This window comes from Sarcophilus harrisii, chromosome 3, assembly GCF_902635505.1.
Source record: "Sarcophilus harrisii chromosome 3, mSarHar1.11, whole genome shotgun sequence".
Lineage (NCBI taxonomy): Eukaryota > Metazoa > Chordata > Mammalia > Dasyuromorphia > Dasyuridae > Sarcophilus > Sarcophilus harrisii.
The window spans coordinates 342,645,840-342,661,503 of record NC_045428.1 but is presented as its reverse complement, the minus strand read 5'-3'; the positions used below and the strand labels follow the sequence as shown (position 1 = coordinate 342,661,503).

Below are 15,664 nucleotides of genomic sequence, written 5' to 3'. Positions count from 1 at the left end.
CAATTTATGATTTCAAAGAACTAAGGGAATTTATTGGACATTTAGTCCAATAGTACATTCAGAAATAAACAAATGGAAATAAGCAAAGGGAGGTTAAATAAATTGCCTGAGGTCTCTCAGAATGTAGAAGTTTGAGCTATGCTGAACCTAAAATCTCTAACTTGAAAGTCACTTTTCTTTCTACTATGGAGTCATAAGGGAATAAAAACACCTTAGTGGAAAAGAATTAGAAAATAAGGTCTTCCCCTCAGTATTTTCTCTCTAATCAGTTTGAAAGTGACTTTTGTATGTAGTGGCAAGCTGCACCAAAGAGAAAAGCACAAAAGAGAAAAAAATAGAATGGAAAACCAAATAAACAAAAGGGGAGGACAATTTAATAGAAGAGAAGCAAAAAGTAATAATATTAGAAAGTGATATTTAGGGTAGGAGTATGTTTTATTCTTTCAAACAGTATCAATACATCCCATAGAGTGGTAAGAATACAGCAAGCCTCAAATAAATGGAACTAGTGAGCAATGGACATTATTTCCTCTCCAGTTTATCCCCTTTGTTTTTCCTTACCTTTACCCTTCAGAGAACCATAATTACTATAGAACTGGTACTATTTTCCATATGATTTAATTTAGGGGAAGAACATCTGTATTATTTCATTAGAAACAATAGCCTATATTCCCTTTTTGGCAAAAATTATTTATTAAATAGTAAGCTATTCAATAATGGATGCTGTGAGTTCTTTGCTCCATAGGTCAGACATACTCCTCAACAACAGACTTTTATTAATGTGTCAGGATTGGCATGATTCCTCTTAGGAGATACTATTTTTCATTTCTTCACTTATGGATCTGTCTTGTGGCACAGGCCCCATGTGGTATTTTCCACAGACTATAGTTCAGGTTCTGCCTCTTTCATTTTCCATTTCAAAACAAAAAGTTTAGAAGGCATATTGGAAGTTATACAGTCTATCCTTGGCACCCTATCCAGCCTTGATAGATGGACATCCAATTTACACTTGAACACATCTAGTGAGGGGAAGCTTCCAGTTCACAAGAAAGCCTTTTTCATTGCTGGAAAGTTCTATCATTATGTTTTTCCTCATTATTAAATTGCTAAAATATATCTCCCTCTATATTTTTTTACATTGTTCTACCCTAGTTCTTTACCTTAATATAGCCTAGCTTAGCACTCTGTACCTTGAATTGAAATGGGATTATGGGGAGATCATGGTCACCTTTTCTCTTTATCTGTCTATGTCATAAATCACCTGTCAGAGATAGCTATCACAAGATCTGCTTGAATGAGGGGATATATCTATATCAATATCTTTATCTATATGTATGCATATATGAAAATTACATATATATATATATATATAGTCAATAAATCAGACTTACCTGGATCAAGAGGTTGAAGGGACCATCCTTTGAAAATATCATGTATTTTTGAATTTACAGGCTTGTTCTTTGCTGCAATGTTTTTAACATCTGCTTTTTTATCCTCTGAGCCTGGTATTTTAACACAGTAATCCAAGAAACCATCTGATCTCATTATTTCAGTATAGCCCTTCTCACAGCCACAGACTCCACCCTACATATAAAAATAATTAAGATTACATAGCCAGTTGTACAGTAAAGACCAAAATAAATTAAATTTAGAAATCACTTAAAATCTGAACTGCTTGCTCTGGCAACAAAAGAGTTTAAACACCTGTTTTGCCAATAAGGCTAAAATTGAATAAATAAGCTTCATTTTTTTTTCAAATACCAAAGTCAACCTCTAGAATAAACATGGTCAGGTTTTCAAAGGTGGCCATGGTTATTCTACCTGCTGAATATAAAATATAATTCATTGTAAATGTAAGGCATTAAGTTATTTCTTTTCCTAACATGCTAAAAGTCTTTGTAAACATTCATTCAGCTCCTGGATCCACAGGAGCCTTTGGGAATTAATCTTTGCTGCCTCTAATAATGCCATTTATTCACTCCATCATCCCAGCAGCACTTACACAGATAAGAAAAACAGAACACAATAATAGCCTATCTCCTTTGCAAGACCTCCATGGCCTTTTTTTTCCTTTATGTACTGAGTTCCTCTTTAAGTTATAAACTCCATTGAGGTATACTGCTTTCTCTGTCCCAGAGTATCCAGCACTACACTGAACAGTTAGTACCTAAATAGTGTGCTGCCTGCCTAACACACACTATGTTGGTGAAGAGTGAGTATACTTAGCAGTCTCATGGCATGAAAGAATAAAAAAAGAAATGGCATTTCCTTTTCCATTTCCAAAGTATTATAAAGTGTAGCAGTCTACCTCCCTTTGTTTTCTGGGAGTTTTACAACCAAACCCAGGGTATTTTTAATGTCAAACCAAAAATCTCCCTTGCTGTGAATTAAACTCAATATCTTGCTCTGTTTTCAATAGAAATGGTCCAAATCCCCATAGCAAATTCCTCACCAGTTCTGTGTTCATTATTCATTCTATGTGTAAGGAGACGCCAAACATAGACTACGTTCCAGAATGGCACCCTAATCAGGTGAGGGTTCCCACTCTTGGAAACATAATTCAGAATAGTACTTTGTCAATTCCATAAGTGTCTTATGTTATCTATGTGCTGGGATACAAAGATGGGAAAAATTCAGTTCCTTTATCAAGGCATTTACTTTCTAGTAGAATAAAAATAATATGCACAGAGGTAAGAAAATACAAAATAATTTCAGTCAGGAAAATACTACAATTGGATTGGGAAGGGGATTGAGAAAAAAGCTTCTTATAAGAGGTTGCACCTGTGTTAAATTTTGAAGGAAGCTTTGGATTCCAAAAGGTAGAAATGAGGAGGAAAAGCATTTCAGGCATTGCAAATACAAATTGTGCAAAGGTGTAAAGATGAAAGAGAGAATGAAAACTGATATCAGTCTAATTTAGCTGGAACACAGAGTATATAAGGAGAAGTATGCTGAATTTCTCTAAAAAATTAGATTGAAGTCATATCATGGAAGATTTTATATGACAAACAGAAGAGTTTATTATATCTCAGTGGAAATAGGGAGCCCTTGAGGTTTGCATAAGGGAGTAATAGGAACAAATCTATGCTGTAGGCATATCTGTTTAGCAATTATATGGAAGACAGATTGGAGTAGAGAAACTAGGAATTAAGAGACCAATTATGAACATATTACCTAAAGCCTGTTGTATGAGTGGAGCAAAGAGAATGGATGGAAGAGATTTGGGGAAAAAAAATCAATACCTGTAAAATCAGATCAGTGGAAGAAGCATCAGAAGATAATATTATATACATTTAGGAAGAAGTCAATTCTAACAAATGCTGCAGAGATCTCTTGGAAGTTGAAAACTAAGAAAATAAAATTGGCAATTATGCAGTCATTGTTAATTTTGAAGGGAGCAGTTTCACTTGAATGATAGGGAATGAAAGCATGATGTCAAGGGAGTGAAAAATGAGTGGGATGTGAGAAAGTGGAGACAATGAGGATAGAGAGCTTTTAGTAGCAAAATAAGAATGGAATGGTAGATGGAAGCCAGAACTTAGAAAGCCTTTATTATAGGGTAAGAAATTTGTAATTGAGCCTAAAGTCAATAGGGAATCATTGAAGGATTTTGAGTAGAGAAGTAATATAGCCCTAAATCTTAGAAATATTATTTTGCAATAAAGTTGAGGTTGGATTGAAGAACGCAAATACTGGAAACAGTACTTTGAATATTCTGTTTGAGATCTACCATAGAGTGACTATTCAAATAAATTCTAAGTCAACTTATACATTTAGGCAATCAATTATTATTTTTCGGATTACATGCAAACCAAACAGGGATGCATCAAATTTACCTGACTCTCAGAAAGGGAAAAAAAGGCCATTTAAAAAACTCAAGGAAAATATGTTGGTGCTATGTAACAGCAATTTTATTTCAGGTAATTAGTGTAGAATATAGACCGAGTCTTGTGGTGATATTTCAAAGTTTTAATTTAGGGTATCATAGGACATTCAATAAAGAGATTTAATTAGGAAAAGTGGTAGTGGCTCAGCTAATTAAAGTCATCCTTCCAAGATATATCTCTTGTCAGTCTCAAAGAAAAGCAGAATTATGGAGCATGAGTATAGAAGATATGTGAGTCACACATACCCGCAGCTGGACAAAAAAGATTTTAATTGATCAGGCTCATATTCTCTTATATTTTATTAAAGCCCAGGGCAACTCCAGGTTTAGAAGAGGACAGTCATTTAAAAGTGTGTGTATATGTGTGTGTGTGTGTGTGTGTGTGTGTTTGTGTGTACACACATATATACATATGACTTTAAAAATACTAATATTGCCTTGCTGTATAGAGGTTCAACCCTGGTTACTGGAATATATCCCAACTCTAATCCCAGATGGAAGAGAACAACTATAAAATACTATCGATCTCTTTCATTTTTTTTTAGCAAATCATTTTAAGAAACACATTTCTTTTATAAGGTACAATACAATTCAAAATCTTTTTTTCATTACATAGACCAGTTGCTAGAACATACCAGAACTGAAATTGAGTGAAGTTTATTACACATTTTTCTGTAAGCCCTGAGGAGAAAAAAATCCTTCTTCAAAGATTTACATTTCCCACTGAAACAAGAAGGAATGAAAAGTTTCCTCATGCTATTGAATGTAATCAATTCCAATTAATGACTTGAAGAAGTTATGAACCTATATGTTTATACTGCCTTTCAATTTAAATAGATCAGATGTAGTTGCTGGTCTAAATTTAGGGGTTATGAAACAATTAAGGTCTCGATTATTAATTAGACCTAATAGAAATTATAAGCCTAGAAGACAAGCTGTAGGGTGGGCACATTGATAGAAATATGCTGGTCTTTAATCCAAAAGAAAAAAAAAAAAACATTCTTTTCCAACTGGATGTGCTCCTATATACTCCGCTAGGTGGTATCATGCTCACGCAGGACTCATGATAACACTATCAGCCTGGAGAAGATCATCTGACAGTTTTGATTTAGAGGAATTAGGCTGCCTTTTATTATTTTTTTTTTTTTTTAAGGCTACAACTTCTGACTCACCTGTGTACAATAGGAAAAAGGTTTTCTGCAGGCTGGGTTACATTGTCTTATTGAAGCAGGTCGTGACTGAGCAGAGCAGCCCCCTAGAAAGAAAACCTTAAAATCATTTGGGGATTTCTTTAACACAAGGCATTCAAATAGCTTCCCTTTCTCCTCCCTGTTTTAAGAAGAATATCCAAGCCACTTGAGGGAGGATATTCTTATCAAACATGCATACCAAAGCTAGGAGCAGAAGAACATGACTTATTAACTCGGAGTTGGTTGTTTGGGAATTTTTTTTTTTTAGCATTATGTTTACAGTGTGGTTAAAATGCTATATAGCTGAAAAACAATTTATAATTCTCCCTCACAGACAGGATTTAAGGTACAATCTATACCACACATTAGCAAGATTTTAGAAAATCTCAGGATCTGGAATACCTGTCCATTTCTTATTCAGTCTACCTATATTCTCATATATTCCTTAAAATGTCACATTAAGTAGGCATTAGGTTGATATCAAATCAAATATGTCTGTGAAAATTCTCAAGTGCATGAATCCTTGGATACTTAAAATTATTTGGCTTTGACTCCATGGAGTCTGAACAAAGTCAATGGCTGTGAATCCTTTGACTGTAATTAATTAAATACAGTATATATTAATTAAATGTATAATTTGTTATTTAAATACAGTACAATCATAAGATAATAGAATTTCATATTTGGAAATGGGGAAAAAAAAGGGGGGAAGGAGAATGGAATAACTACTTATGAGGCATCTACTATGTGCCATGCATTGTTGTAAGTATTTTGGAAATCTAATCTCATTTTTTCTTCTTATGGTAACACTGGGAGTTAGGTATTATTATTTTCTTCATTTTACAGTTAAAGCAACTGACACAGATGGAGGTTAAATTACTTCCTAGAGTCACATGGTTACTGTTTTAGTTTAGGTTTGAATTCAGGTTTTCCTAATTTCAGATCCAGTCCTCTTCCTAAAAGTTCCAAACTCATACAAAGGTACCCAAGGAGGTTGTTTTAGCCTCCTTATGTAGGTAGAAAGTAGCAGAGCACATATTCAAAACGGGTCCTTTTGCTCTAAATCCAATACATTTTCCACTGTACCAGGCTGCTCTTTTCTACTTAGTATCAGTGATAATTTATGGAGGTATACATTCTCTAGCTTTTGCACTGATATAATTATCAATTACCTGTAGTCACTGAACAATCAGGTAAGAAATAAGGATGGCTTGTCAATTTGGATATTTGTGGTGTTCCTGAAGTCTCTGGACACCTCTGTTTATTTTTTTGTAAACAGGATTACTTTATACAATCAAGGCTGAGACTGAACATTTGGGTCTTCTAGTTAATGAAAACTGACTCATGTTTCTATTTCTTCTTCTCCCTTGGCTTCCAAACAAGTAACATGTTCATTCCCTTTTCATATAAATAATCACCACTAACCATTTCAAAGTGCCATATATGTTTCAGAAGGAGGACACTTAATTTGGAATCAGCACTCAAGTTCAGTTTGCAGCTCTGCTACTACCTACTATCTATGTAGCTTTGAATAAATCAATTAAACTTTTTGATCTCAGTTTCCTCATTTGTGAAATGGGAGAATTATATGTAATATTCTTTTTATTCAGCTTTAAATACTATCACTTCAAATTTAAGGAACACATATTAGCCAATAACTAGGAATTTTTTTTTTCTAATGTTCTCACTCAGTGATGCTCCATTTGTAAGCTAAAGAAAATAAAGGGAGGAGTAGATAGTTTCCCTGTGTCAGCTTATTTTTCCTGGCAACTAATTAAAAATAAGGTTTTGGTGTTTCAGTTAAAATGAATTATTCCCTCCAAATAGTAATTTTTTTATATTTGGTTTGTGTAAAGGTCTAACAGGAATTTGTCAAGTAGAAATACAGGTACATCACCAAAGCAATTTTGTAACAGTATCCAAAGTGATTTTATTATAACGAGAAGCTATAATATTACTATTAAATCTTCTTCTTTTCACTTAAGAACCTCCCCCTTCTTCCATGGAAAAAACCAAGACAACATTTGGAGACATTTCCAAACAGTCTATATTAGTTCTATTCAGAAATACCTGTGACATTAATACCATCAGAGCGTTGACACCAAACTGTACGCTCATTGTTTCTCCAAAGACTGGTTTTCCATATATAGTGATAGCATTTTCCACCTGCAAATAAATAAGGTGATCATTATTCCATAACACATTGCTCATAGTAAAAAACATTGCATAGTGACTCAAGAATTACTGAAAATAAAAATGCATAAAAATGGTGGTAGTACCTATACAAGGGCGGGTCTCTAACACCTGTTCAGGACAGTTGTCTTGGTTTTCAAATGACTGAATTACAAAAGTTCTTGAACGAGATTGGCGGCCTGTAGTTTCAAAACTTCTGCCATCGATGCATGTTAATTCACATGTACTCCACTCCGACCAGTCTGTCAAATGACAGTCTCCTACGTTTAAAAAAAAAAAAAAATATATATATATATATATATATATTAAGCACCTGATATATGTATAACATTGTGCTGGATACGGAGAAAGGCAAAGTTGAATAAAACATGGCTCTGCTCTGACTTAGCTAATAATTCAGAGGGCTAAGGAAAATATATAAATAGTAGTAAAATGAAACAGACATGATTGACCTAGAAGAGAAACAGAAAGAGTTATTAGAATTCTAAAAGAGAAAGCATTGCTGTTTTAGGGAAGAGGATGAACTAAGGCAGAGAGAGCTTATAATGTTTAAGTTGGGTGTTGAAGAATGAAAAGAATTTCAAAAGGCAGAAATAAGAGGTGAGAGTGTTCTAGGAACAGGAAATGGCAGAGACACGAGAAAATAGCAATCAAATCATCAGTTCTATACAGTTTTGCTGAAGTAAATATTATGTGAATTGGAGTATGAAATATGTCTATAAATATGGGTTGTTGAAGGGCCCTGAATATCAGGTTAACACATTCGTTCTTTATTCAATAGATATTGTTGAGAGCTGATTTTGTTTTAGGCTGAGAGGAAGATGCCTGCAGCAGAGAGAATGAATATGCATGAGGAGGAATAGATGATTGATGAAACAAAGTCCCAGAAAAGACAATAGGGGGTTAGATGAAGAGTAAGATGAAGAGGTTGGACTTGCTGAGAGCCTTCAACTAGGGCAAGGTTCTGTTATGCCCCACGGTACCAAAATATGAAGGCTGCAAAAACTAATGATTTGGAAAATATTATGCAATTTAAAAATTTGTTATTCTTGTGTGGTGACAACACATTCACACCTTCAGCAGAGAAGCTATGAGGGAGCTTAGCACCTAGTTAGCATGAATAGTGAACCTGATATTTGCTCCATAGGTGCTTAAATTAGATTGGTTCAGTCCTTCCAATCTGGTTCTGATCAGTGGTCACTCAGTATCCCACTGTCTCCTTCACAAACCCAGTGTCATATGGTCTATCCTTATTAATGACTGAATTTAATTCCATCTTGTATTTTTTTCCACCTCCTGATTTACAACATGAGTTTTCTATGAGTGCTTGTCAATAAAAAAATTATATATGTGTGTGCATACATAATGTATGTAACATACATGCATGTATTTATGGCACCTACTTTATGCCAGGTGTGTGCTATGTGCTTTACAATTCTATTTTTCATTTAGTTCCTACAATAATCCTAAGAAGTGATTATTATTATTATTATTATTACTTCCATTTTACAGATGGGGAAACTGAGGCAAAATAGTTCGCATAATTTGCCTAGAGTTATACAGCTACACAGCTAGTAAGTGTCAGGTTGGACTCAGGCCTTCCTAAATTCAGAACTGTTACTGTATACAATAGATTATCTAGCAGTCCCTAAGCAGAAAGACCTTTTTTTAGTACTCATGGGAAGGGACAGGCACAAATTCTGATCTGAAAGAAAGAGATATGAGTAATCTCCTGGAAAATGTCTTTGGTCATATTGGTAATACAGGAAATTAAGACAAAGTGAATTGTTGCATGAAAATATTTTAATGGAATTGAACACAACTTATTATGGCAATGTGATTTTAGATTTTTATAACTCATTTAAATATTTAATTCATGTATTGATTGAAAGAGACCATTGATAACAAATAAATATGTGGTTCAATTATAATTATATTTTGACAAAAGTTAAAGTGTCACAATCCAAATGAAAATCAATCCTATATAGTATATTACAAATATAATTAATTCAATTTGATACATTTGGATTTGGCACTTATTAACAATCTTATATAACATTCTAAGGTTTTAAGATTATTATCTTATTTTATCCTCACCATTATATGAGGTAGGTGCTATTTACATGCATATTATACAGGTAAGGAGTCACTTGTTCTTGATCATTTATAATGGAAGTATCTGGGATGGGTTTTGAACCCAGTTTTTACTGACTCTAAAACCAACATCCTGTCCATGCTGCCTTCCACCTTTATCTCTTCCTTTGAAGCTGTCTCATGAAAAGAAGTATCCTTTCTGCAAAGCTAAATCCCTCTGTACTCTCAAGTGATCCTATTCCATTTTCTTCTCAGGCAGACTGCCCCTTGATCATTTTAGTGTCTGCTTCTCTACTTACTACATACTCTACTTACACATAGTATAGCACGTATACTTCATGCTCACAAAGCTAACTTTTGATCTATTCTCAGAGCTATCATTCCATATTTCTTCTTCCTTTTGTGCTTCTACTCCTTGAGAAGGCCATCAACAATTACATCTTTAGCTCTCACTCTTTTCTTCAATCTCTGCAATATGGCCTCATGGCTGAACTGAAATTGCTCTCTCCAAATTTACTAAATCTAATCACTTTTTTTCATTCCTTCACCATTTTCTGTACAATGAAACAACCAATCAATCTATTCTCTTCTGCCCTTCCATCCCTTCTCTTCTCCTGTCCCTTTGCCTACTTTGTCCTCTCCTCTCCTCTGTCATTTCCTCTTCTCTTTTTCCTTTTGAAATATTTTTTTTTCTGGTGATCTCATCACCTTCCACGAATCCAACAATTTTTTTTTACTATGGAAACTGTTCTGTGATCTATTTGTCCATCCCTAAACACTCTCCTAATATGTGGACTTGTAACTCTCTCCTAATACCTTAAAGTGAATATCCAGAAGACAGCTTAAACTGAACATGCTGAAAAATGAATTTAATTTTCCATCTTCATAAATTATCTATTACTGTCAAGGGTACTAGTCTTCAATTTATCTTGCTTATATGCTTATAACTTTTTAAAACATAGTTGCTTGCATGCATCTTTCCTGTTAGATTGTGAGCTCCTTTGAGCAAAGGCCATTTTCTTTTCTTTTTTTTTTCTTTTTTCTTTTTGCCTTTCTTTATATCATTAATGCTCAGCACATTGTAGATGTTTATCTAATAAATTCAGCTTTAGACACTTGTTTAGCTGTATGATCCTGTGCATATCACTGAACATTTCTTTGACTCAGTGTCATGAAATGTAAATTTAATAATAACACCTACTTCTCAGGGTTGTTTTGAAGTACAAATGAGACAGTTTTTGTGAAAGGCTTATTTAGCACAGTTTCTAGAACATAATAGTTACTTAACAAATCTTTCCTTCCTTTCTTCCTTCCTTCCTTCCTTCCTTCCTTTCTTCCTTCCTTCCTTCCTTCCTTCCTTCCTTCTTTCCTTCCTTCATCCTTCCTTCCTACTTCTTCCTTCCTTCCTTCCTTCCTTCCTTCCTTCCTTCCTTCCTTCCTTCCTTCCTTCCTTCCTTCCTTTCTTCCTTCCTTCTTCTTCCTTCCTTCCTTCCTTCCTTCCTTCCTTCCTTCCTTCCTTCCTTCCTTCCTTCCTTCCTTCCTTCCTTCCTTCCTTCCTTTGTTCCTCCCTTCTTTCCTCACTCATCCCTTTCTTCCCTTTCTCCTTTCTTCCCTCCTTCCCTCATTCTTTTCCTCTTTCCCTCTTTTCTTCCCTGCCCATCAAAGGTCTAGGTTTTGCAAAGTACTATCTTTGGGGTTATTAAAGGAAAATAACCCGATCCTCAAAAATTTTACTATTTAATTTGAGGCAAGGACAAGCCATTTACAAACCAACAACTACAATACAAGGAAAAAAATGAAAAATAAAAATAGAAATAAAGGGATAGGTTTAGTTCCAATTACTATGACCTCCCATGAATTGTTAAAGAACTAGATTGAATTGATTTCCTTTGAAGGATTTCTTTACTGATAAATCAGATAGGCTAGAGGGGGTTATGGAATAAACAAAGCATTTTTGGATTTTGGCAAGACAATTGAGAATTTTTTTCAATGTACATGATGAAGAGATATCACTTAGGAGTTTGTTCTCTTAAGTTGATCTGTAACTGGTTGAAAGACTGACTTAAATGATCAGCTGTGAATGACTTTTGCTATTCTCAGAAATACAATTCTGAAGGACTTATGATGAACAATGCTATCCATACTCAAAGAAAGAACTAATTTTGTTTGAATACAGATTGTAGCATACTCTTTTTTTAAACTTTATTTTTCCTGAGCTCCCTTTTTTGAGGTGGATGGGGGAGGTGTTTTCTTTCATAACATGACTTTTATGGAAATGTTTTACAAAACTTCACAAGCACCGTCTTAAAGAGGGAGTACGGGTAGCAAGAAAGGGAAAGAATCTGGAGCTCAAAGTTTTTAAAAGAAATGCAAAAATTGTTTTACATGTAACTGGGGAAAAAAAAAATATATATATATGTACACACACACACACACACACACACACATATAAAAGACTGACCAAAAGAGAAATAGTTAACAGATTTATTTGAATGTAGAAATAAGTCTCTAGTGGAGTACTCCTGCTTATTAGTCTTTGGATCTCTTCTGTTATATATTTTAAAGGCACAGATGATATAAATAAAAAATATAGACATGACACAAATCTAGAAAAGACAAATAATACATTGACTACATAATTTTGTTTTCTGAATTTCCCAACAGGCTAGAATGAGAGACCTAAATAAATAATACAATTAAAAGAGCTATTTTTTAAAATTTGGATTAAAAAATTAATTGTACCTGTCAATGACAAGATGACCAGTGCCTGTGTAAATGCTTTTGTGAATAGACCTCTGGATTTAAGTAGACAGGGTCTTTTCATATTAGATAACAATAGGACATCGTAAACTACTTGTTCAGGGCTACATAGTGTTAATAAAGAGTACGGTCTGTTGTTATTGTATTTTGTATTGGTCAGGCCACATGTAGAACAGTATAAAAATTTGAATACCACATTTTAGGAAGTCTATAAACAAGATAAAAGGCTTTAAAAGTAAACAACAGGATGATGAGAGGACTCAAAATTATTTCATACAGTTATTTAAATGAACTGGGATGATATGACATTGGTATTTAAATATTTTAAGGAAAAGGGAGTAGATTTATGATACTTTGCCCATAAGTACACAATTGGGAATAATGGTAAGAAGCTTTAGATACAGATTCTAGCTTGACTGAAATAAAGAAAAACTTCCTAACAATTAGAGCTTGTCAAAAAAAATGGAAGGAATCATCAAAAGAGGCATTAAGTTCATAGTTACCAGAGAGCTATATGATCTTTGTCTGGAATGTTGTTTTGGAAGTGTATGTCCCTGACTTAGATATAGAGTTGGATTAAATAACCTGAGAAATTCTTTGAGATTCTGTGCATCTAAGAAATGATAACAAGTAGTTGGCATCAGGCTGACTCTGCCAGGAAGAACAAGTAGGAAAGTTGATTTGAGATGTATAATTGTGAAGAATGCAGTGATAACTAGCTTAAAATGCATTGATAAAATACACAGGTTTGTACATCCACAGACCAATGTTAAGAGGTGCATGGATTCCATAGATTGATCTCTTAATGGAAATGTTGCAGAAATGATTCATGCTTCAGACATAGGCTGAGCTAGATTAGCTTTCAGGTCTCTTTCCAATGTGAAATTCTATTATTTGACAAAATCAATGAAGAGGTACAGGTGAAATACTTTGAGAAATAAGAAAAGGAATAAAACATTTCCATCTGGTGGAATAATTTGTTAGGCTTTACAAAGGAGATTTCTTGTTCTGAGAGTCTTGAATCACACAAAAGTTTAGTTCTACACCTAGAAAATGCTTCATGGAGAAGATGATACTTGAAAAGTTTGAAAACTACATTAGTGAAATACTTCAATAGAAAGTGATGTTAGGGAAAAGAAGATATCCATTCTATGAAAGGGTAGAAAGGTTAATGAAAGAAAGGCAAGAAAATAGGAAAGGGCAGCATGAGAATAAAAGGCAAGTGAGTATTACACCTTAGTTGGGACCTAAAATGTGTGAAGAACATTAGGTAATAAAAAAAGATTGGACCTCTTCCTTTGAGTCATCCTAGGTAATCATTTAAAATAGTGAGGGATTCATTATATACTTCAACAACAATACTATATGATGATCAATTCTGATGGACCTGACCATCTTCAGCAATGAGATAAACCAAATCAGTTCCAATGGAGCAGTAATGAACTGAACCAGCTACTCCCAATGAAAGAACTCTGGGAGAAGACTAAGAACCATTACATTGAATTTCCAATCCCTATATTTTTACCTGCCTACATTTTGGATTTCCTTCACAGGATAATTGTACAATATTTCAGAGTCCAATTCTTTTTTGTACAGCAAAATAATGGTTTGGCCATGTATACTTATTGTGTATCTAATTTATACTTTAATATATTTAACATCTACTGTTCATCCTGCCATCTAGGGGAGGGGGGCGGGGAGAAGGAGGGGAATGGAACAAAAGGTTTGGCAATTGTCAATGCTGTAAAATTACCCATACATATAACTTGTAAATAAAAGGCTATTCAAAAAATAAATAAATAAATAAAATGTCACAACCCTTCCCCCCCGCAAAAATAAAATAAAATGATAAGGGATGTCCTCTTCATCCAGAGAACCCCACAAAATCATGCAAGTCAAGGGGCTCGATTCTCCAAGTCCATTTCAAAAATACCTATAAGAATCCTAAACCTATACCTATCAAGCAAGCATATCCAAAAAGGGACCAAGTATTTGAAAGATATCACATTGAAGAAACAATGTTTCCCTCCACCAATATAATGGTGGAGTTGGCAGGTGTGCTCAGGCTAAGTGAGAGGGTTGGACCCAGGGTCTGTTACTCAAAAAAGAGAGCTGAGCTCTTTCTGCAGATACTCAAAAATGTAGAAAATAATGCATTACTGAAGGGCTGAGATGTGAATTCTCTTGTCATTAAACATATTCAGGTTAACAAAACTCCCAAAATGTGATGGTATACTTATAGGGTTCATGGTCAAAATAATCCAAACATGAATTCCCCTTGACAAATTGAGATGATATTTACTGAAAAGGAACAAATTGTTCCAAAAACACAATTCCTAAAACAGAAGAGGAGGTTACTCAAAAGAAAAAGATATCCCAAGAGAAACTAAAGAAACAGAAAAGCTTATGGCATGAGAGTAAATATGACAGTGCAAATAAAAGTGAAATGAAATATTACAGTAAACAAAAGAAGATTGGGGTGAGATTATATGGGATGATGGATAACAGAATAAGCCATTTATATTTTATTTAATAGCCAAAAGGGCTAGATGAGTGCATAGAATGACGATTGTCCTAGTACTCCTAGTAGTAGTCCTAGTAGTAGTAGCAATAATGAATGATTCAAGATGCATAAGTAATTTAATTTTCCAAAGGCATACAACAGCAACATAATAATGGGGAAAGGGAATAAGCATTTATAAAGTAGGTACTTTACATGTCAGACCCTGTACTAAGTACTTTACAAATATGATCTCATTCAATCTTCATAACCCTATTAGATAGGTGGTATTATTATCATCCCTAATTTATAGGGATTATTATCCCTATCCTTATTATAAGGAAAATTAACCAAATGGAGATTAAGTGACTAGTAAGTATCTGAGTTCAGATTTGAACTCAGGTTTTCCTGATTCCAGAAACAGTACTAGATCATTTTATTACCTACTTGCCTACAACAATGACACCAAAATGTAAATTTAAAAAAAAATTGGAAAGAAAGGACAAGTTTATTAATAGGGATGATCATTTGCCCTAAATAATTGCTTTATACTACAACTGAGTCTAAACCTAGAGTAGAAAGTATATTTTAGTGATACTATAAATTCCTACTTCTTATATTATTAAATATTCAGAGTCAACTAGAGTTACCATACATTTCTTGTTCCTCCCTGACCTTTTCTTCTTCCCACTTTCTTCTGCCACTGTTTGTCAGCATAAAAAAATTCTATTATCTGTGTAATGCATATTGTAGACGTACTTTAAACTCTTGGGTTCAATCTTGCCTCTCCAATTATTCTTCCTGAGGAGTTTGACTGGTTCACTTTCTCTTTACTTATTCCTTATTGGAATTTTTTTCAGTTAGAAGATTTTAATGGGGTCTCAGAGGGTGTGGTTAACCTCCTCCCAACCCAATTAATCACAAAAGATTTCTTGTCATACCTACACAATGTTCAGGCTTTCTTCACAATAGGAAACAATTGAGGTATGTTCTTATTCAATAAGCATATCAGGGTTAAGTGTGTTGAGGTGATTTCAACCC

General features: G+C 34.1%; 1 protein-coding gene and 1 pseudogene across 1 annotated transcript in view; one reads left to right on the top strand and one right to left on the bottom strand.

Annotated features, from left to right (window-relative positions):
- The window catches only part of LOC100914192 (thrombospondin type-1 domain-containing protein 7B), a 141,158-nt gene that overhangs the window by 12,760 nt on the left and 112,734 nt on the right, over positions 1-15,664 (bottom strand). The window contains exons 10-13 of the mRNA XM_031961297.1: positions 7,356-7,529; positions 7,147-7,242; positions 5,059-5,141; positions 1,392-1,584 (exon numbers count right to left, since the gene is read on the bottom strand). Of these exons, the coding sequence (XP_031817157.1) occupies positions 1,392-1,584; positions 5,059-5,141; positions 7,147-7,242; positions 7,356-7,529 (546 nt within the window). The remainder of the gene's footprint in view (positions 1-1,391; positions 1,585-5,058; positions 5,142-7,146; positions 7,243-7,355; positions 7,530-15,664) is intronic.
- On the top strand, positions 12,120-15,606 carry LOC100934875 (annotated as a pseudogene).